The sequence below is a fragment of the Lepisosteus oculatus genome, chromosome 25 (assembly GCF_040954835.1).
Source record: "Lepisosteus oculatus isolate fLepOcu1 chromosome 25, fLepOcu1.hap2, whole genome shotgun sequence".
NCBI lineage: Eukaryota > Metazoa > Chordata > Actinopteri > Semionotiformes > Lepisosteidae > Lepisosteus > Lepisosteus oculatus.
Genome location: NC_090720.1, coordinates 2877298 through 2901295, shown reverse-complemented (window position 1 = coordinate 2901295; position 23998 = coordinate 2877298). Strand labels below are relative to the sequence as shown.

Sequence of the window (23998 nt, the reverse complement as noted above, 5' to 3'; positions counted from 1 at the left end):
TCCATCTAATTTCAGAAATACAATGCACCGCTCCTTCAAGGGAACATGACTTTTCATTGAGTTACAGAAGTTAACTTTTGTTAAAGCTTGCCGAGGGAAGAGGACCAAGGCACCTCCTTGCTTTAAGACAAATAATCACACTGGCAACCCGTGTAATAAAACTACTGTGCGTGAAATAAAGAGAGAAGGCAATTCAATTCTTAAAACAAAGCCTGACTGTTGCGATTACTTGAATTATGATAATATTTAATGTTCCACTTGGATGTATTCTTATATGAAGCTATTAGTACTACTGCCATGATCTTCCCACTTCAGTTTGATTTGAAATCCCAGACAGGCCATTAGTTTCTACAAAAGTAAAACTGGTTTTCCTTTCTCACTCCAAGAGGATAAAAACCACTTATAAGGCCCCAGAGTGTTCTGTATCCTCAGCAGAATGCCCTGGATTTGGGATTATTTTCCCCACCAAATTCCAGGAAATGTGCTCCCTGACCAGGGAAATGTGCTCAGAGTTAGCTTGGAAAAGGTCACTGTGTCTGTTTGCTGTTGTTTTTCTGTTATGAATTTACCCTGCTCCCTCCCAAGAAGTCATTGTAATTTCTCAGCCTGTGGAACCTTGCCTTCTAAGCAAGATTGCAGAAACAGATAGAGTACCTGGCGGGGACATCCAAATATGCAGCTAAGGTGTGATGATTTTTTTTTTTTTAAGGCCATGAATCTTGAGTGTTGGCTGCTATTTTAAAAACATCTCAGTTTCATTTTCTTTAATGCATTAAAAATATCCACAAATGATAACAGAGATCTACTTTCAGCTGAATTACAGGAAACACTCCAGGATGAGACAAACATTCTTCCTTAAAATAGCTAATTTAATCCCTGAATTCCCACGCCTGTCAGAATCAGAACAGCTTCCAATCCTATTGTGGCAGAATTTAGTAGAGCTGTAGCTCAGTCTATGATCGCCTGTCATGGCCTAAGGAAAAGACAGAGAGCCTCACAAATAATAGTTTTTAAAGTAAATGTATGTAAATTTCCAATAATTATGTTCTGTTCGTTGTAAATGTATTCCTGTTATCGCTTTGTGAAATTCATGGGTCATAGCAGCAACGCTCTTTGCTCAGCACCGGTATGATCAGTTCAGAAAGACTGGTGAACTGCTGTGTCCCAATAGGCCAGTCTGAGGCATCATGCACTTCAGGCCTCTTGTCTTGGCCTGTTCCAGTACTAGGCACATGTAAGGCCTTTTTGCACATGTCATTTTTCTCCCAGAGTACAGCTCTCAAACTGGGGTAGACTCCCCCCAGCAAGCTTAAACTTAAAGAGGTTAACCGGGGGTAAAAAACTGAACTGTTAACACAACTGGGTGACACTCATCCTGAGCTGAAATCTGGTAGAATATCTACAAACCGAAGGAAAGCAAGAAGTGAAAATACTCTGAAATGGTTATTCTGTCAGTGTGTTTGGACCGCTTTGCCATTCTGCTGGGGTATCGAGAGGAATTTCGCTCAAATCCCGCTGTATAAAAACAATTACAGTTTTCTGGATAAATAAAATAATCTTTAGAATAGCATAATCACATTTTAAATGACACACTACTGAGACTGACCTACATTACATGTGGCATTATTAGAAACATAGAGGATGATATTAAGCCAGTTCCCATTTTTAAACAGCATTATAACATTGCTGATTTTGCTAAGACACTGATCATCATGGTATGCAGCAGTTCTGTCTGTAAGGGGATGTGGTCTTTGTTTGTTTTTTTTATCGTGTTGACCTTGGGATGACGAAAGCCATGTGAAAGGATTAGGTTTGAGCATGTTGCAGATGTTGGGGGGGAAAAGGCAAGCAGGGCTGAATTCAGGCACAAGTCAACATGGTGCCTGCCTGTGGGGCAACACAACCAAGGATTCGAAATACAAATGCAAGAGCAGAATTAGAATGAGCAAAGCAGCGTCTGGAGAACAAATGGAGAGCAGACAGGTCCGAGGATCACGAACAATCGCTTAAAAACTAACACAAAAAGCAATCAGGTCATACTGTACAATTAAACTTGCAACTTAAACGGCTGTTCTCTGTTCTTTGAGAGACCTCTCTGCTGAGACTGACAAAGGGGTTTATAACAAGGAAGGAGGGACTGCGCTGTGCTGAGAAGACAATGCTTCTGAGTTGCATGGAGCTGCCTATTTGTGGGTAATTGGGATATGAATTATTTATAATGGGGGACCAACCTACATTGCAACGCAGCCTTCAGAAAAAGCGCGAGAAATTAATCTTGCCGTCACTGCCCCAACGGACCGCCGAAAAAGCTTATCTTCCCCAGAGCCGCCACATGAACGAGGCCCACAGCACTGGGAGGGTCATTTTCGAACACAACCAGGAGAAAAAAAAACCTCAAAAGAAAACAAACCTCCCCATCCACCGTCAATGGCGGACCACGAGCTTGTCAGAGCAGTGGAATAGCCTTTTTTAAAGAAAACTCCATTCAAAACGGCCTGCCTTCCAGATCGAGGAGGACAGGTGCCTGACATCTGCTCCACTCCACCTCTTGAGAGAGAGACAACGTGAGGCAGGCAGGCAGGCAGCAGGGCCGAGCAAATCTCCACCAGTGTGCACTGGATCTAAGTAATCCGATTTCAAAAGGCAACTCGTTATGCTGCTAAAGACGCAGTTTCAGCTGACGTGACCAATCTGCACACAGGGCAAGGCAAGACCTCCCTAACCCTCTTCAGATGGAAGAGGCACCACTATTTCTGCTGAGACGTGAAAACTGGGGGTTTCAGAGAAGCTTACACCGACACGAGCTTCGCTGGAAAGTCTACAAATTTCTGCCGATAAAGCCGATTCCTCTGACAATGTGTGCCAACCAAGTGCTGCTAGCTATTATTTTTATGCCCTCACCGAAAACAACTCACAGATTACTAAAGGTTCAGCGCCCGTTGTCACCGGGTATGAAGCCGCCCTTTACAAAAGCTGACTGTCAGGAGGTGGCTCTGTTCCCAGCAACAGCAGATTATTAGCAGCTACAGTATTTTTACGACATGAACAGCTTTGCCACATTTGGCAAAAAAAAAATTAAACATGGAAAATAGTCTTCTTTTAATTGTTTTTTGGCAACAGGGCAGCTCCACAGAAACTCTATTTGTGAAAAACACTTCTGCACGTGCACCTCCATGCAGCACCGACTCTGATAACTCCTGCTAAGCACAGTCATGAATGGGCAAGTGGCCAATCTTTGCCTACTGCAGCATTTCATTAAAGATTAAAATGCACAGAAGCACAGTTCAGATGCAAAGCAAAGGCATGGCGTCTGCATGGAGACCTACAAGCGCATGCACAGTTGTACTGTGTGCACACAGTTATCATGGAGAAGGTCTATATAGACATGGGACTTCCCACCCCAATGTTAAGACCTCTTCTGAATTACACAGACGGGTTTCTGTCTTTACGCGCCCTGTTAGAGGTTCAGCTCTTACGATTTCAACAGAAAATGGGAATCCTGGCAATGTGCACGAACTGGCAGGCCCACAAACAAGTCTGTGCAGCGGGCCTTAGAATGTGGAACGGACATAAAATGTCGCAGCTCTTTTTTCAGGTGCGGAAATCTTTGCCGTCACATAACACGGCAGCAAAAGAGAGATGTTATGCAAGAGAGCGGGGTCCTGATTTGCCGCCCTGTGAAAGGCTTGTGGGAGAAGCTTGATGAGGAAGACAGGCAAATCAGTGGCAAAGGAGGAACACCGGCAGCTTAGCAGAATCGGCGCTGGCGGAGAGCGAGCAGCTCGGGGCCCGGTTACTTACGGCTGGGAGTGCGCAGTTTCGTAGCGCTCGAAGGCGTGGCTCAGGTCGTGCTTGTTGTTCATGTAGCACTGCGTGCACAGGTCGTAGTCGAAGCACACCTTGCACTTCCAGCGCATTCCCATGATGCCGTGCTTCTTGCAGCTGTCGCAGATGATGTTGGAGTGGCGAACCCCTGGAAGGCAGGAGAGCAGGGAGAGGAGTGTAGCCAAACTTATCGGCAATTCGTCACACAACACACAACCTGCGAACACATCTGGGACCAAGAAACATGTAGAACTGCACTCAAGAACTCGCATACTCTGCTAAGGTTTCTATTGTGAGTGAAGGACCTTATCTCTTTAGGTAGCAGAACTCAAAGAGGAAGCAGAGAGATTCGTAATTTTATTTGATATATACTGGTGGGTTGTCAAGTACCAAAGGTCAAAACTGCTGTTCTGGTATATAATTAAAGAAAAAAAATTAAAGCTACAACTACTCCACCTTAACCTTAATCAGCTCATTAGAAACCCATTAAGAGGGGAAATCATTGCACACCTAGAGAGATAAGGAGATTACAGGCAAGAAACATGCAATTATTCACAGCAATGAATGCTTTTTGGGTCTTTAAGTCTTTAATAAAAAAAAAGTATGAAATACCATTGTAATTATGATAATAATCAAATTAATCTAATATCAGGATACTTCAGTGAAGTGCAGTAACCCAGTGGGCACAGACAAGGAGGGGACTCTGCAGTGTGAAGTAGTAGTGTGTAATTAACAAGCACAATCTATTATTGATCAATTCAGCAATGTTGGTACTGAATTGATCACTGAGGGCGAGATCTTCCTAAAGCGATCAACTATTACCCCCACGATCACAAGGAGAGGAAAGATGCTGAAGTCAATAGCTGAGGCAGATCACGGCACTAAGCAAGGGCTGCACTGTTTATTTCCTCCAGGGCTTCACAGGGCGCCCACCCTAGGAACCCCCCCTCCTCTCTGCCACAGTGCAATTACTAAGTACTGAAGCCCGACAGCCTTCGAGACCAAACCGCCCCTCCTCCAAACCCTCTGCCTCTCTCTCGCTCACTCACACGCTCGATTAAATATTAGAGCCACTTCTTCTGAGCCAGAAAAATGCTGTCCTAATAGGGGAAAATTTATATAAATCTTGGGCTTCGTTTCCTCGCGGTGCCTGAAAATAACATCAGGCCCTCGTTATTAAAATAGACTTGACATACGAAAAAGAATAGTAGAGGAGCATGGCTTGCCCCCAGAAAGGTGTGGAAGACAGGAAGAACTCCAGCCGTACTTGCTGAAAGACCGAGTTACAGATATTATTAACTGCTGTAGCTGTATTGTTGATCTAGTTTGCTTAGAGGGTGAGGCCCCTGGCTGCCGAAGAATAAGAGAACAAGCAAGATTTTTTCATTTTTATTTGCAGTTTATTTTTAATACATATTTAGGAATATGTTCCCAAGTTACTCTTCAATTAACATCTCCCAGAACACCAAGAGAGGACAATTATTGGATCCAACATTTTTGTCCAGGGACCCTAGGATGCCAGTTGCAGTGCTACTGTGCCATCTAAATGAAGGATGCAGCCTGTACAGATGCATGCAGATACAATTCAATCCGGGGAGGCTTGGTCAAAGATGCACAATGCATTCATCAGGCCTCATTTAGAATTGTGTACAATTCGGATCACAATTTTTTAATAGCAAAGATACTGCAAGTCTGGAATCAGTCCAGAGAAGAGCATCCAGATACATTCCGGGGATTCAAGGAGTGTATTACACTGACACGGCACCCAGCAGGGGCTGCATTGTTAACTGGCAGGCTGAAAGAGCGCGTGGTTTTGATTGCTTACTCTACATGAAGCTTAAATCAAAAATCAAAATCAAAGTGGAGCTTGGCCACAAAATGCCCAGTACCCTCCAGAAAACCCCAGCTACAGCGATCCTGGGAGACACTGCAGGATGAGTATGAGCTCCAGTCACACTCTCTCCCCAGGTGCAGTGTCACCCCTCCCTCAGCCCCGGCAGAAGGCTGCTGCTGCCTGTCGCTTCATTTTTAATCAGCTCTGCCTGCTGTCCTGGTGGCTCATCCAGAGTGACGGATGCGCCGATTGTTTAACGCGTCTGAAGCAGTGATAAATCCTACGCAATCTTGTTCCGTTACGCCCTGCCCTGCGTCACGCTCCCTGCGGCCCACCTGTCTGTGGGATTCAGTCAGGCTAGGAAATGGATAAGATTAAAATAACAAAAAAACGATGAAACACATGACCAAGATCGGAAACGCATTTTTCTCCTGCATTTCGCAAAAGCATCCTGTCCTTTTGCTTGAAGGCACGCAGATGGAGGCCGTGTGCTGCTACTCTTTCAAATTAAAGATGTGTTAACGAGAGGACTCTCCGTCCGCGACGCAAAAGTTCTTCAGAGTCGCCAAGTTTCATGCACGGGCACGGCCTTGCTCGACCTTGGACAGCGACAGCCCCCGCGGGGATCTGAAGAGCTCACTTCGCTGGTTTAGACGAAAGACCGCAATCCGTCTTTCTTGGGAATTGAGAAATTTAAGCTGGTCAAACCTCGTCAACGTTTCACTCTGCTATCCAAACTGGAATCTGAAATTATTTCTGCTAAATATTGAAAGAAGCAAAAAAAATACAGCTTATCTTTAATAAAAACATAAAGATAAAAAAAACACCTTCCAGAGGAATGCACAAGACCCTCCAGAACACATTGACCACTGCGGTAAATATACACAGCCTCTTTAATTACGTGCATCAAATTTTCCCACACTCTAAAACAGGGGCAGAGAGCTTTGGCTCGCCCAGTCCACATCATTGCAGAAGTTTGATCCCGTCCTAAATTAACTAAGTACTTCGTTGACTGTGTATTGCTGAATTAAAGCCGGCGATACAGATGGCATAAGGAATTAAGGATGAGCTTGAGCAAAGACTTCCACTGGAATGGACAAGACAGGGCCACTGACAAAAGTTCCCTTTGCATTGCGCACCACGATTTCACGGTCTTGTCCAGGTGTAGTGCAGCGAGGAATGCGGAGGCAGGCAGGTGAGGATGGCTGGGCTCCTGGGCATGGCTCTGTCCCAGGGTTCAGAGAGATGGGGACCCTACCTCCTTCACCTGAGCTACCCAGAATGGCTCTAGTGCAGGGCTTGCACAGGAGACAAAAACACGCTTCAATGAGACCCTGCACTCACCGATCTGGGCGTTGTCATACAGGAGCAGGTCATAGGCCCCTTGGTAGCCTGTGCGGTAGTTAGTGCGGGTCCCGTTGTCCCACTGCACCACCACGGTTTTGTCGGGCGTGGTGGTGCTGCCCTGGCGCCCGATCTCCACCACAGTGCCCACATGGCCCTCCCCGTCGTCCTGGCTGCCCCACTTCCAATCCACGCCGCGGACCACGCGTATGCCGACCTCCATCCCGGCAGGCAGGGCGGCGCCCTCTTCAACGCCGGGGCCGGGGAGGGGAGGGAGAGAGCGAGGGGTCTGGCGGCGGCTCAGCGGAGGCTGCAGAAAGAACAAACGCCCGTCAGCTGGGGCCGGTAACACCTGTCTCCCCACACCTACCTGTCCAGACAGGTGAAGTACAAGCCAGCAGGCCGGACCTGTGCAGCACCCTTACAGGAGCTGGACTCAAGGCTGCTGTCCTGCTGGGGGAGGTTTTGCCCTGGCCGACAGTCTTTTCACAACATGTACATCAAGAGAGAAATCAGAGACTTGCCCCTTGCAGAGCACAAACAAATAACCTCTCAAATGCAGCAGGAGTACAGGGGGGCGTGGTTTAACATCACTCAGACATTTAAGCCAAGTTAGCTGGAAGCCAGCCTACGTAGAGTGCTTCAACTTCAGCACGCTTTAAAACTTTCTATAGAATAAAACCGCTCACATGGAAAATTCCCCCAGTCTCAGAGCATGTTAAAAATCAGGTTAAACCTCATCTCTTTCAGGAATTATTGCTACAGAACCATTTTGAAACACTGTGATTCATAGTGATGCTCAGTCCTTTCACACTGATAAGAGCTAAAAGTTCTCTCTCTTACTGCACTTCTGACCTCCTATGTTTAAATAAAGCGAATGACACGACCCAAACCTCCTGACAGAACTGACCAGCAGCCGTGCTATAAAGACAAGAAAAGGAAGAGTACCCTCCCAGCTGTGAGGCTTCTTTTTGAGAATCTCAGATCAGACTCCTGAAAAGTTACATCAAGAGACTCGAAATCAGCAGAACTCCACATCTGTGCGACAGTTGTGCTGATGTAACGCAGGGCTGCGTCTCCCTCCATATGCTCTGCCAGTCTCTCTGCCTCTCTGGGGCAGACAGGAAGGAGGCCGTGGATGTGTGCTTACGCCATGACTACGCAATGACACACACAGCCACATGTGCGGAATCAATTCTGGGAGTGTGAAACTCACTTTGAAGCGCCTTGGCTTCCTTACTGTTTTCTCGTGTCTAAGAAATAGAAGCCATGAACACTCAGGCAGTGACACAACCTGCCCAAGACTCTGTAGATACTGCCTCTTCATGTGGCTTGGTGACTTAACAGCTGTCCTATTCAAGCCATTCCACTGTCAACACTGTGCACCATGTGGAAATGAAACTTGGGACATCAAACATGCAACACAAACAAGACCATGGGAAGATCTTTCCATGAATGGCAGTATTAGAGTATTTGTTAAGCATGCTTTATCACTTCAGCATAACCACCATTTCTGCTCTAGATGACTGCATACTAACATTTTACTGATCCAATGCGCAGCTCTTATGATGCAACCTGTTTGAAAAAGCCAATTAGATTAATAAGCACCTTGTAAATAGGCCCTTTACATTTGAAACAATTTATACAATATTTTCAGAGAACACAAGTAGAAACTATGGGGAAGTACAATTATAGAGATCAGAAGTCATTTTTCATGTTGTGCTGTGGGAGTCTGAGTTATCCAGCTATGTTGTTGAAGGCGGTACCCTGGCTTCTCTCAAGAAATGGCTGGATGAGAACTGCAGATCAATCAAGCTACTAGCAACCAAATGAACCAGGTGAGCTGAATGTCCACCTTGCTTATGTGCCCTAATGTTCTGACATTCTGTTCAAACGTGCACTGAAACACATAGCTGATGTTTTGGGTGCAGCTGTACACTAAAACACTAATTTCTTAATTGTATGTACTTGCTAATGAAGGATGCCTTCATCCTAGCCAGTGGTCTTTAAGATGTTCCAGCAAATCAGCGAAGAACCTGCCAGTCTGTACGGTGACCATGCAGAGATATTGCTCCCTGCTCAAGGCAGCTGCTTGACATTACACTGGGTGGGTGAGGTTGCCATTACGTTCTGCAGAAGTTTTATTGGAGCTAGGTGAAATAAAGTGTAACACCCAGAGGGCTGAGTAAATGTTCCTACGATCCAACATCCCAGGGAATGGGAAGCTCCTGCTGTCCGAATGTGAAATCGCATGGGAGGTGCAACTTCATTTACGTCATGCAGCTCAGTGCCATCGGCATCACAGCTTCCCCTTAAAAATTCCTCTGCTCAAACTGTGCAGCAACATAGACAAGCAGAGCTGTACCAATGCCTATCGTGTCATAAAAAGGGCTAATGAACACTGGAAATGCTTGAGCTCTTGGGGGTTGCAAATTATTATTTACAAAACTGTTTACAAGGCTTTGTGCACTGACTGTTAATTGCCACTTGTATGTGGTAATTACTGACTTTGCTAATTAATGCTGTGTAGATCATCTGCATTTTTACATGTGCTGTTAACATATCATTTAGTGTTAATGGCTTTCATGTTAATTACGTGTTAATTCACCAGTGGACTATGACTTCCACCTTAAAAGTGCCATGCATTCAAACACGTACAAACTAATACTGCAATGTGGTCAGCGACGTAAAATCATGTTAACAATATTGCCACTTGGTAGATGTACAATTAAAAAATGTACGAACGAACACTGTCATGTGGTTACCCTTGTTTACCAATGATGACCAGAGTATTTCAAGTGTACAGCAAATCTCATTATCTCTGCTTTAACTGACCACGGCCTTAAAAAAAGGTCAGAGGACTTGAGTTCCCCTTTTCTGGACGATCTGCCATCACTGCCAGCTCTGTCTTCTTGCATCCTGACTAAAATGGCCCCAGGGCTCTGTTGCAATTCGAATAAAGCACAAGCTGGGTGTCTGCAGGAGACTTTTCCTTGCCAATCGAAACCAGGTCTTTTGTGATCAGGCCTGCTTTTGCAGTACAAGACTGTTAATTAAAAGGAAGGATAGTGGCGTCAGGTAAGACAGGAGGAAAAGGACTTCTATCTTAAATTACACATGGGAAGCAAAAGGTCTCCAAAACCCCCTGGCTTTAGCACAGCAAAGGCGACAAAAGAGAGGATCCTTTAAGACGAGGAGTGGAGTGAAGTGGAGGAGGCAGAGCAGGTTAGAATCTGGGTCCGAGTTTTCAGCTTTCGTGTACTGCTTTCCCATCCATACAGGAAAATGTTCAGATTTGAAAATCATGATTAAAAGCCATTTCTTAAGGTCTGACTTTGTGAAATTAATATTTTAAAGAAGCCACCAGAGCAGAAGTACTGCTCAAAAATAACTACACAAACTAACTTTCGAGAAGGCAAAGAATTGTCTTCGCTCACCGGCCACAGTAAAAACCTCCTCCAGTCTGTATGGAAACACTACAGCTTTGCGTTGGGATATGGAATCAACTTTTGCTTGCGACTTCAAGCTGAAGCATGACACTCGGGAGATTCCCACACACTTCAGATAAGCCGTAATGAACGTGCAAAGAAATTTTCCTTGTGGAAAAAAAAAAGCATTAAAGAAGCACATGGATGAAACAAGTCATGCAAGACAAGTGAAAAGTTAAACTGTTAGGATCCTGCACTATTAAGCAGTGTAATACAAAGCTGAGCCAATGTTAACACTATCCTATTGCCTACATGTTTTTAAGAGGTCTCCCTGGGGCCTTGGATTCATTACTGGAACAGTAACATTGTTTTTTTAAATTTTAGGTCAACCGCATTGTGAATTCTGAAGCAGTTGTTTTAGTTACAGGAGTGTTTCTATATATAGAGGGAAAAAACTGTAAATCTGATAATACCGTCACGCTTCATATTAAGCTGAACAAATACAGCAAAGGTTTTAATAGATATTCTGTTTAATCAATGATTTCCTATAAACCAAGGTTGAACAGCTGTTAATAAAGCATCCACAGATATTCAGGAGCGAGGAGGTTAGGCAATGGTTAGAGTACGTATGAACCGAGCATTGCTTTGACAGATGCTTAAGCTGTAGTTCATTTTGTAGTAACATACCTAAAATCACATCATCATCACATCACTTTCAATCATCACTTATCCACTTCTGGGCCACAGTGGCAGCCTGGACGGGACTCCAGTCCATCACAGAGCACACACACCAGGGCCAGTTCACTTACCAGTGTGCCTTTGGACAACGGGAGGAAACCAGAGCACCCAGGGGAATCAAGGGGAGAACATACAAACCCCACGCAGATAGCACCTCAGGAATTGAAGCCAGGGCCCAAGGGCTTCTGGACTGCAGTGCCGACCACTGACCACCTGCTGCTTCCACAGGTCTGGCTCGAACTGGGACACGCCGCCTTTGCGGAGGCCTCACCGAGCACAGAGAGAGGAGAGGATGGTAACCCCTTCAGGGCGCCGATCTTTGCTTTCGCTTGCTTGGGGCTTTTTTCTGCACCCAGATACTCTGGCACAGAAGCACACCCGTGCCTGGCCCGGCGGGTGTGTCCAAGTCGCAGTGGCTGCTGGCTGCAGCTCTTCATGGAGTTTAAAACTGGACGCAGGACTGGACGCTGACCAACCCCCCGCCCCTGCCTGACCACCGCCACTGCTGCTACTGCTCCGGCCAGCTCCGAGAGAGAGGAGCACAGAATCAAACTCCCATCCGGGAACCTTCTCAAATGACAGCGTTCCCTGCCCAAAGCCTACGACTGTGTTTGCACTGTGTATTTAAACACACTGAGAATGTCTTGGCGGATTCTGGCGAGATGTCCTGCTGTCCTGCTGTGGCCGAAGAGCTGTAACAGCTGATACTTAACCCCAGTGCCTACAGTGAGACACACTGAGTGCCCCTCTCGGGCATTATACCAGTTGTGCGTCACTCTGTCATAACCTAGCTGTTTGACTAGTGTGACTGACCTGTCGGGTACATCTGTTGCCTCACGAAGGAGAGGGAGTTCACAAGGACAGCCAAGGCCGCAGCAGGGCAGAGAGAGCCAGGTGACTGCAGTGGTCACAGTCCAGTGTCAAGGCTACACAGATACAGCCTCACTCATTGTCTTTGTGAAACTCTCCCCCCTCCTCTCAGCATGGCCTAACTCCCCACATGTCTCCGATCTCACGTCCCCAGCAGACCACAGTGGTTAAAATGCAGATTATTTCAAAGCTGGTAGGCAAAAAACAGCCCAAGGTAAAAACACAAGGTGGGTATCAAATGAGAGAGAAGAGGAAACTCGTCACAGCGGGTCTGTTGGGTAGTTTTAGTTACCACCAGGGTGTAGTAATATGTACTGTTCTCAGGCTGCCTGGGCGTTATGGAGTTGCAACAGAAAGGCAATCTGACTACAGATTTATTTTTCAACATTAATCTAGAGGACTCACCTCCTAATCTCCGACATGGCACAAGGTGACAAAACACATTCGCGCTGTACTTGTCAGGGAAAGAGGTGTTTACCAGATACTCCAGGAGAGTGAGGTGGCAGCTGTAGAACTCTGGCACTCAGTGAGGACTCACATGCACTCCCTGTGAACGGCCCATGTGCACTCAACCCACCGCAAGGGTGTGGGACCCCTCGGAGCTGTCCAGCCCTTGCAGAACGCTCTGTGGCTATCAGCCTGAAAGCAGGCGGGCTGTTTTACTGAACTCTCAGGGCAGAGAACGGAGCAATTCTTCAGCAGTTCCTTGGAACACATATACAGTACAGCTGCTTATCGTGACAAAAAACAGCAATACTCCTTGTTCCTGCCCCTTTTCCTTCGCTCAGAAACACATTCTAGCTGTTTGAATTTGAGTACAGGACAGCGCTACTGTACTTGTTGGTGTCCAATTAAGGATAGCTAGGCTTCCAACCCTCCAGTCCCATGAATTACAAACACTTGTAAAGAATTTCCTGTGTCATGTCCATTATATACAGAGTAAGAATCCTTCCAGCACTTGAACTGCTCTGCCCTATGCTGGGACCCGTCATAGTTAAACGACTTCCTCTAAATTCGACGTTTAAAAATAAGACTGGAATTTAAAAATATATATATATTTTTTTTATTGTACACAAGATATTTCCCATCATAAATCTGCCGAGGCCTCCACTGCTTTGTGCGACGGTGCTCATGTGCTCTCAGCCTTGTCCAGGCCCTCCCTGCCCAATGAGCAGCTCTCTGCTCTGGAACAGATGGGCGCTTGTGCCACACAGCTGCACTGGGCAAGAACAGCGTCTCGGTCTGTGAACCCAACACGACAGCTGCCTGCCGTGGGCTCACACCCGCACTGCCAGGCCCGGGGAAGCAACAGGAAGACTGGAAGCACTCAGGGGAAAAAAGAAAGGAAGTGGGGGAGTGGGGAACATTTTTAAGTTATAGGTGACCAACTCAGCAGAGCTGCTTAAAGACAGGACATGGGAGATCGTGGTTTCTCTTTCCTAAAGAGGATAAAAGGCACCTAGAGAAAAGTACCATCGCAAATCTGAAACCAACACCAAAAAAAAATACTACCAATGCACTGACAGAGCATTTGTAGCTCAGCTTCCACTTGGAGGCCTCGCTGAGGAGGTGAGTTTAATGCAGCCAGAGACCAATTAAAAAAAGAGAAAAAGACTTCAACAAAATGGGCTGAGCTAGACACTCAGTTCTCTTCCTTTGAAGAAGAGTTCACAACAAAAATGACATCTGCAAAGATGGCCGAGTATACACAGTAGTAATTCTATTAAGATAATGTCATGAGTTCGAGTTAAAGGTTTGTTCTTACACCTTTTTTTTTTTTGCAATAGCATACACACATACGACCAGTTCCTCTGCCTATAATGTCCGCGTTCTGGACTGTAAAGCTGCCCTGACATCATTAAAAGCAACACATTTCCAGGTCCCAGCACTGCAACTGCCAGTGAAACACATGACGGCAACAGAGAAACATGAACCTCCTTTAAAACTGAGAACAGCAGGCACTTCCGAACTCAAAAGGTGGTGGGAATGTGGAACAAGCCAATATCCTGGTTTCCTTGAAGAAAAGCCTGGAAGTGCTCCTTGGATCAACAAGTTATAAATTAGCAAAGAAGACAGATGCGCTGAATGGTCTTTCATGTTCTAATGCAGTAACGTGCATAAGGCAGACCCCAAGGCCAACAGTTGGTAGTAAAGATGAGAGACGTGCTTTTGCTCACCGCTATCCTGAGACGCAATCTTATCTGGCCGACGTCTACACAGTTGCTCTCAGAAACACCACGTCAGGCAGTGGAGCTTTTTAGAAAATCAATACTGAACCTAAACTTCAGCACTTCAAGATTTTAAGACCACGCACTGTGAAAGCATCCTTATTTTGTAGCCCACTTGCAACTGCTCTTTTTGTTAAGCTGCTTCCCATGAATATTTGTTTTGGGTGCAGTTGCCTTCCTTATCCCATTAGCTGGAAACAATAGCGCTCCTCCATTGAGGAGGCAGCTGCTGCTTTCAAGGGGGCAGGTGCTCTATTTTAGTGCCCAGTGCTCATCACTGCCTGGATTCTTCCCTGAATAGACATGTAAGCTGTGATCCAACACAGCAGCAGAAAACCCTTAATGCTGGTAGGCCCATTCACATTACAAGAATGGGAAGTTATTTAGGGAGATTTGGCAGGGCTAAAGTGATTTCATCTTAGTGATGTAACCTTCCAGCCTTTTAAAAAAAGCATGCCCTCAGGATACAATTCTGTTCTGACTTTTCTTGTACACTTCTACTCATATAAAAAAGATTTTCTGAGCCATCCCCACACTAAAGAGTTCCACTTGAGCATGGGGACAACAAAGAACCTGTTTTTTTCACAGAAAATACTAAATCTCCATGTTACAAAATAAAATTAAAATGCTCTTAAAAGTAACCAATTAAATTTAGTCGGAAGCCTTTTGGATCTGCGTCACCTCCCAGCATTTCTTGTGTTCTTTTCTCACGAGGAAAATAAACTGAATGTGGTGGTAAGGGTTTGATGGACACTAGCCATTGTGTGTTGACCGCTCTCCTGATATGACTCTGGTAAGACCTTAAAATCAAGCAGAGGTCTGCCTCCAGTGTTAAACAATTTCAAAAATTCAAATAAAGCCGCCAAACAGCTCTTTTACTTTAGGATTTCTTCAGAAACCTCAAAAGACCTCCTACCATGAAAGAATATCATATCGATCGCCCTTTTCTCATTTTGTACCAGAAACTGGGTGCTCTAAATGGTCATCTGCTGATCAATCCAACCACAAGATTATCAAACTGTAATTCGGGAATCTTTTAGGCTTCCTAAAGATAATCTTGAGAAAGGTTTAAATAAAACCTTGAACTACGAATTCCAGTCTTGACTCCTTGCTACTGATCTAACCCGTAAATGGTTGTCCTCAGCTTGACGGAAATATGGGAATTTCTGACGGCAGCAGTTTCATTTAACAACTACTTATGCAACTACTTATCTGAGAAGGGGAACATGTGCACTGTGTGTCCTACTGAAAGAAACTTCATTTTCATGACAAACCTGTACACAGTACAGTTTTTTGAGTTTGTGAGTTTTTTCACAAATTAAAGATCAATTAATGTCGAATGTCATTACTGTCCACAGGTGGCTTAGTATGGCATCGCTTCTCTTGGTTTGTACAAATGCTGGAGCATTAATCTTGGATACAGTGAGGCATCCATGTAAACCACGAAAACTGATTTTTGTGGAAACATTTTTTGGAAAAAAAGGCGATTCTACCACAAAAATCTGCCCCTGAACAAGGTTTCTAAAGCAAAATGAACAAACAGCTAGCTTACACTTGCAATGACATTTTTCAGTTTAAAAGCTCAGCTGTACTGGCACGGTGACAGGCAGCTATGTAACTCGCAGAAGTGAGTCCTCCTGCAGAAACTACACAACACCGGGGAGAAGCGGTGTAACCGAAGCTGTGCTCACTCTCCTGTTAAATATTCAACAGTGGAGCAATGCATATGAAAAATGATTTTTTTTAATAGAACAGAGTGTATAGTCCCAAATAATGGCAAATAATGCCAAATAATGTCAGATGTTTGTGCACCTTGGGTTTGGATTTAGTAGACCTTTCTTCAGGGTCTACTCCACTCAAATCAGGATAAGATAGCAGCATTGGTTTTCTGAAACTATTCTGAATATTTCATTCAAGCAATTTAGTAGTCAGCATCCTTCACATCTAACAGTATTCCTTCAATGGCTGTCGCTGTCGGACCGAAAGGGCCAAACAGAACTTTGATTCTTTTGCCCGTTTCAAAGCTGTAATTCCTGCAGCTCACTGGTCTTGCACGCCTCACGTCACTGACACGCTGAAACATGACGCTACGTTTCTTAGATCCGAGACCTTTAGGAATCGATTCAGCCAGCTGCGTCTCGGTAAGCTGCCCCGATATATTGTACGTTTCTTCTTTCAGGCATCCCAGAAAAAAAAATCTCCAGTCCGCAAACAGCTGAAGCAAAACAACATCTTTAAGCATTCACCACTGTGAGGAAGCAACAAAAAGGGAACACAAAATGATATATATATATACAAAAAATACATGATTTTATTCAAAATTGTACGTTATAAAAAGATATTGCTGCTCTGGAATCAGTCCAGATCAGAGTATGAGTGATCCTAATACAAGTATTCAATATCCACTGATTTTCACTGGGGCTGTTCTTTAGCATAATATTGTGGGCTTATGGAACAAGCTGCGCAGACATGTTGTTGAACCTAATACCCGGATGTTGTTTAGGAAACAGCTGATCTTTGGACAAATAAGCTATTCACCACAAATCAGGCTAGATGGGTCTTCTCTCACTTGTAACTGTTCTTCATATGCTTAACATTATGAACAATGCAGAGCAGGAGTCTATTCTTTTTGGCACAGGGTTCAAGGAGAGACTGAACTCCTTGAATTGGATGCAAGTCCATCACAGGGCATGCACACACATTCACTCACACCTGCCCTGCAAAACCTGGACTTGGGCTGATGTCCAGCCCGGACTGATGCCTGTGGTCTGTGGGAGGAAAGTGAAACACCAGGAGAAAACCCACATGGGCACAGGGATATCAAGCTCCAAACTGTATGTGCCTCATCATCACTGCATGTTTCTCTCATGCTAGTGTCTACCCAGTCATGCTGCAGGTCACTGGACAGTGTCCTAGGGTTCTTGCTGAGCTCCTGAACAATTCATGCAGGATGCGCTTGGTCTTCCAAAGGTGGGGAGGATACTAGTTACACCTTTTTATTGGGACAGTTTTACTCTTTTGAGCACACCAAACATGCGCTCTACCTCTGTGCACCTCATGCCTTCTTTGTGCAGCGTGACAACAGCTTGATATCGGAGCTTCGTTTTACTACACTTGCCCAGCATGAAGTCTAATTAGTTATTCACAGATTCCGCTTGGCTTGGAGATAAAATACTTGATTGCTGCCATAGTTTATTAGGTTGTATTGTCATTTTGCGTGTTTTTGGAATTCAATTAGGAAAGGAAATACACCTTTGACTGCATTTACATTAATGCTCTGTTCACACCATATTATTCACTGCATATGTATACAGCACATCAAGGCCTGGTTATGTCCTTGCACATCTGCCATGTAGCTCAATACACCTTATCCATGTATCAAAAACAACAAGACAGGAAGTTGAATACAGAGATCTGTCCTCAACATCCTAGACATGCATCCTTCTAGCATCCCAAAACAGTGCCACTCATTGCTACTGTTAAGTCAGACAGACATCTTTAATTTTACATCTCTAAATATTATTATTAGTATTTGCTCTGTTTAACACTAAACCTACCTCATGCACTCTGGCACCCACGGTGTATGCTAGTTGAATTGCTATGATTACGACTCCCAGCCCTCCGAACTAAACCACCAAACCACACAAGGATACAGTAGCGATTCATTCGGTATTGCAGAGAAAAAATGGGAGGTTTTACCTGTTGGAATCCGAGAGCAGAGAGAAGGCAGTCCTCCGGAGGCCCCTTCTGCTACTGTGCGGCGACACGGGAGCCCGTGGAAATAAAGCGGAGAGGATGTATTTCTCCGAGCGCGACCACCTCGGGTTCTCCAAGACCACCGCAAAAATCGGACTGGACAGCGAGGGAGGCGAAGCGGCTCCCCCTGTGCTGTGGGATCCTATCAGCGTGGAAGGAAACTCCAAAACCCACCCCCCCTCCTATACAAAAAAAAACCCGAAGAAGAGGTACCGGTGTTTTAATCCATTGTCCTTCTTCCGCCGTCGGGAGACTGATTCGGTACCGCCCGGGGGGGAGGCGAGAGTCGGTTTCTCGGCTTGCTGCTTGCTATTTCTGGCTCTGGCAAACCCCAGCCGCACACACTGCAGCAGCACACTCTCTCCCTATCCGGGGAGCAGACGGCCCTGGAGAATCCGTCATGCAAACTAAAGAAGCTGTGGCGGAGGGGGAGAGAGAGAGAGAGAGGGTTGTTGGTGTGTGTGTGTGTGAGCGTGGAGGAAAGTAAGGGGGCTAAACGGCACAGGCACCTGCTCGTCCCCTAATTCAATTCTGGACTGCCTCACGTCACGCAGACACAGGCAGAGAGGAGCTGGGGGAGACCGCGACAGAAAGGAAACCTTCCCAAGCCCCAGGAATGAGCCGACAGATCTAGACTCTGCAGAGCGCCGAAAGACGGGGGGAGAGAGAGAAAGCGAGTCGGATGCGACCTGCTTTTCCCCATCCACAATCAGGAACCGTAATATTAATACAGCGCTCAGCTGTCACTACAGGCTACACCCCTCCGTGAGCGCACACACACACACCCTGCACCTCATTAAAACACACACACGGACGTCTTCCCATCTGTCATTCACGGGAGCAGCGGCAGCCCATGAAGCCGAGAGACCTGAAGCAGGAGCGCCGGGGGTGTGTGTCTGCACTGTATTTCTGCCTTTTCCTTCCTTAAAGCTGAAACGCACGCAGAGCAGTAACTCCCGAAAGACGAACCTGCTCCGCATTTGCAGGGAGTGAGGATCTTAGTGCCCTAACAGACAACACCGGGGACGACAGATCCGACGTGGGATACGACTTTCCCGAAAATGAAGCACACGCAGCTCTGTTCTGAATTACCAGGCCGACTTTACGAGATGTCGTCATTGCAGCGCACATAAAAAAAAAATATCTGCTGCCCCCTCTAATTAGCTACAATTCAGGAGGATTGCTTTATTTAAAGATCCGTTGTCGACAGGTTAATGATTCCTGTTTTATTTATACTTTGTCTAGATCTCTAAGAACAATCACTGTTCTGCTCGCCTACAGCAGGGACAAATGAAAACCCCGAATCGGCACTTAAAGATTAGATTTAATATATTTATGTCTCAGTTCTAGACTTGCTAGAAGTGTGAATTCTTCGCTGTCCAGGGAAATATAAGTAATGGACAAATTTAGTGGAGTTCTTCCACATCTAGTGTTTGGTATTCCTTCATCTATAGCATTGCCACTGATTAACACAGGACTCCCTCTGAATTTCCATCTCTTAGAGAGAGCCCTGCAAGATTAGTGTTTGTCCCTGAGCCTCCTATGTGCTAAGATGTTGTATTTATGGGGAGTCTGTGTTAAAAAAAGCATTGCAGAACATCCTCTGCTGTTTTGTAGCTGAAACTATGGCTGTTTATTCTTGGTCTCTCACGACACTAGAATACGAAACAAGCCTGCCAGACCTTGCTCATTGCATCATGCCTTGTGCAGTCCGCTGTGACACGAGGAAGGCTGTTTTGATACACAGCCGTGCTCTGCAGGGAGTGACAATGGGAACTGCAAAGCACAGATGCAAAACCCAACTGCAAAAACTGCCACTGGGGGGTTTTGGAGCACAATGTTAATGGACAAAACAACCTGACCTTCCACGAGGCCCGTCTGTGACCCTGCCGCAGGTTGGCGATGGGTGAAAGCCCGCTGTGCTTTGCCTCCCTGCTCTGGTGGGATCTCGGCGGCTCACGCGCCTGTGCACATGGGATTTTCCAGGCATGTTCTCCAGGGCACGTGTGGATTACACCCCACCTCGGCTCCTGCAGCCGCTGAGGCACGCACTGGGAGCCGAAGGGGAAGGGATGGGGAAACACTGGGGCCGCTGTCCGGTGCACCAGCTGCATGGGATCTGACTCTGTGTGGATAACTGAGAAGGCGGGAGGGGAGTGAACTGGTCGCACTGCTGTTTCCAAAACAGACAACCCAAGGAAAGACGACGTGACCGCCAACAACTTTCGCTCTGCGAGTTAATCAGCGAGATCTCCACTACTGACGCAAAGCTTGTATTGTTCTTGTCGTTTGTTTTACACAAAAAAGCATTTCGCATGCTAAGGCGTGCCCCTATGGCACATTGCAGACAGATAAAAGGTCGCTGCAGGATTCTGCTTCAAGCCCACAGGGTGGTGGAGAACACCTGATCGGGCTGCACTGGAGAGCAGAAGTTGTGAGGTTGCTATAGAAATATCCTTGAGGAGGAAGCTGGGGGAGGATGCTAATGTGTGTAGGGGCTGCTTTTCTATAACCTACAAAGTAAAATAATGCACAGTTCCTAAAACTTGAATTGCACCTGCAGCTGATGAATAAGGTCTAAGTGGAGGTGTGTGAACTCAAAAGACAAAGCATATCGCTCTTTTTTGAGGGGAAAAAGCAGAGAATGCTGGCAAAACGTGACAGATGGCTGCCCTGCGCACTGTGGCCTTAGTGTGCTGGAAGGACTTTGCTTTCCAGAGTAGAGGAGCAGGCACACATGGCCTCCTCCGGGGCGACACAGGACACAGGACACAGGAAGCGTCACAGTCCTGGAGCTCTGCCAACAAAAAAAAACGTATTGCAAGGCTATGTCTTAAAACGCAGACAAACAGGGTGAAATAACAAACAAAAGGTTCTGAACAATTTCTGGATTTCGACAATCAGGTAGTGAAAGTAACCCGGTCCATCTGTGAACTCACGTGTTGAGCCATCTGCTTGTCTTTCTTAAAAGGAACTTGGAAAGAAACCCGTTTTGATTAAATGCTTTTCAGTGGCCTCCACAATCTGCTGGGGTCTCTCAAGGAGCACTTGACAAGAAAGGACAGAAGGTTTCAGAAGCGTTTCAAGCCATTCGTTAAGAGGAACTGTGTGGATCTCCACAAGGCAAGATGTTTCCACTCATTCAAGTGCACTCCTGGAGAAATATTTGGGGCTGGTATTTGATATTGTGGCAGGACAGCTCAGTTGCAGGAAAGAAACATCAGATTGTGTAGCGGTTTTAAAACCTTTCATATACTTGCCTATCATACATGATTGAACATAAGAAAGGTAACTAACGAAAGGCAGCACATGTAACTCATTTGGATGCTTGTTGCTAAGTGACCTTAGGATCTTATCCATCTGCTTGACTAAACCAATGGCATTTTGTCACCGACAGTCTCCCAGCTGTGATTGCTTGATACTGTCTGGATGCTACCAGATTTCAGTGGTTACAAACAAAACCTCAAGGTGCTTTCTGAGCCCTCACCTTACATCGCAGGATACTTCACTGTCTCACGGAGGCCTGACCTGTTGAGCCACCTCAATGGCACAACAAGGAAAACCATAATGTCAGCCAAAGATGTTCTTGCTGTCTTGCGTTTGTATTAGACGACTACAGCTTCCCACAGGGCTTCTCCAGAGTTCTGAAAATCGGGCCCCGTGCTGTTTCAGGTTATGAGAAATGTCTGTTCCAAAAGGAAATGCCAGGCAGTGGAAATGGGAAGCTGAGCACTGCTCTGAGAATTTAATAAGCTTAAAAAGCAATGTTTCAGCAATTCCACAACACTCCCCTAACCCGATTGAAATGGTACACGTACGTTCATTAAAATAAGCTCATGGGAAAGAGGATTTTGAGTCAGATGAAAATAAGGTGGCACATACTAATCTTTTCAAAATTCCACATTCTGAACATGCCATTTAACTCTTCTTTGTACTTTTGTGGTGCCAATACAGTATATAGTACAATACATCACTGCTACAGGTTTTAGAAACCAAAAAAATATATCATTTTATCTACGTATTTGTTCTGATTCGTTGGCCTTATTCCTCAGAGAACTACCCTTCGGTGGTCAAAGCCCATTCAGGTACCTTGGAGGCCATGCCTATTGGTCTGAATGCAGCCGGTAATTGCATTTGAAGACCCTGTTTCAGGGAAGCAAACATGTTGCACCAGCCAGGTTTCTGAAAAGAAGGTTCCCTATTGAGCACCTGTCTGGGGGAAGAGAAAAGCATTCCCATAGTCATTGCATACCAGTGCTCTTACACTGTCACCAGTGTTCTTGGCCAGCTGGATTGCATGTGACTGCCACATAATTGGGAAAAGAGAACACACTTTCGGATGTGCTTTTGTAAAAGAACCTCCTTATGCTCGTCTCTTTTTGTCTGTGCAAACGGGAGATGTCAATGGTCAATTGACATCTCTGTGAAATGGAACTGTAAAAGATTGTGGTAACAAGCAGGAAACATACTTTCAGCTCAGAAGGCAGATACAATGGTGCCATTACATAATTTAGCCGGGCATGTGTCTGAGGGCAGGGGAACCTCAAGTAAAAGGTGTAATCTTCTTTGGGATGTTGTTGACTACACGGTTTGCAGGATGTGGTAATCGGTCTCTTAATCTGATCCCTTAAGCCATATCCTCCTTGCCATTGACTGTACTTTCCTTGGATATTAAGTAACGTCGGGACAGAAAGGCCCAAGAACCTGGTCTTGTTCCTGTGTCAAACATCTTAATCTTCCCCACTCTCCAGCTCGCTGCCATTCCCAGCAGGGGCCCCGTGTCTTCTGAAAGAGCGCCCCCATTGTCAAAGGAGAATACGCTTTGTTTTTCGCCAGTTCTAGCCCACACCTGCCTGCTGCACCTCGGGACGCCAGCTAAAAACCTTTCTCCGGTTCCGGCAGAGCAATCCCAGAATTCCACCAATCCTGGACATCAGAACCATGTTGATAAAACTCATCCATCCCTCCGCTTCCTCACAGCTTCATGCAATTCCCGTTAATGGACTTGAATCCAGTCCAAGCGTCTCGGGGCAGGCATGGAGACACAGACACACACTCGTGCAGAACCCGAAGAAAACCCACACAAAGATGTGGAGAAAGTAGTGTGGAAGACCGAGTCAAAAGGTCCGTGACTATGCGCAGGAAAGGTTTTCTGTTGTTCTGTGCAAACTAAAGCCTGTGATTCCTCACACCCATTCAACCAGAGAGAAATGAAACAGACTGCAGGATGCCAAATGGCATCTCCCTGTCCTGTCTGTTTGACTTCTGACACTGCCCCTTTTCCCTGTATGTTCCTTTGATATGTTCAAGTCTTGCCTACTTTTAATGTATGAAAAGGAAAGTATAACTTCAGTCCAGTGAGCATGTCTTGAGTGCGAGGGGAAACCCTACCTCTGTGATGTGCTCCCCTTCAGCCGACTGTATTAAAGATCTCTGTTTGACAATCTCCTAACCCGAGTGAAGACTGAGTTTTCTTCGACAGTACAAACTTCACGCGGTTAGCGCCCCAGATCTGGAATCGAACCCAGGGCACCAGAGGCAGCACTGCTGACCACTGCAGCACAGTGCTGCCCGTATCGATAAGCCACTTCACACCAGTTCAGTCTCCGAGCTTTCACCGCATCCAGATTTATTAGATCAAACTCGAAATCAGGTATGTTTCACATTTGTTATATCCTCAGCGCTGTACCCATTGCACATTTCCCATGAGAGCTAAAAACGAATCAGTTGACCTCACAATATTGTCAGCTGAATTGTATTGACCACAAACTTCAATCAGCGATCAATCAATGCCATCCGCAACGCCTGACACTTGAAACCACTGCGTCAATCTGTAACCCCTGTACTATTCTTCAATTAAATCTCAAAACCCTATGATGAAAGCTCACCTACAGTGTTTCATCTGACAAAGCACTATCAGCACACTATCAGATTCACATTACAACTTCAACAGTATGTAAAATATTCCAAAAAGT

At 45.7% G+C, this 23998-nt stretch overlaps 1 protein-coding gene across 5 annotated transcripts in view; it reads right to left on the bottom strand.

The window, feature by feature from the left end:
• mib2 (MIB E3 ubiquitin protein ligase 2) overlaps window positions 1-23998 on the bottom strand; it is a 68883-nt gene that overhangs the window by 40938 nt on the left and 3947 nt on the right. For 3 of the 5 annotated variants that reach the window (XM_006641981.3, XM_069183956.1, XM_069183957.1), the window contains exons 2-3: window positions 7004-7313; window positions 3802-3973 (exon numbers count right to left, since the gene is read on the bottom strand). In XM_006641981.3, the coding sequence (XP_006642044.2) occupies window positions 3802-3973; window positions 7004-7226 (395 nt within the window). In that variant the 5' untranslated portion in view covers window positions 7227-7313. Of the gene's footprint in view, window positions 1-3801; window positions 3974-7003; window positions 7314-10440; window positions 10753-17966; window positions 18440-23998 lie in introns of those variants that run through there. The other 2 variants (XM_069183958.1, XM_015337049.2) reach the window with 2 other exon arrangements.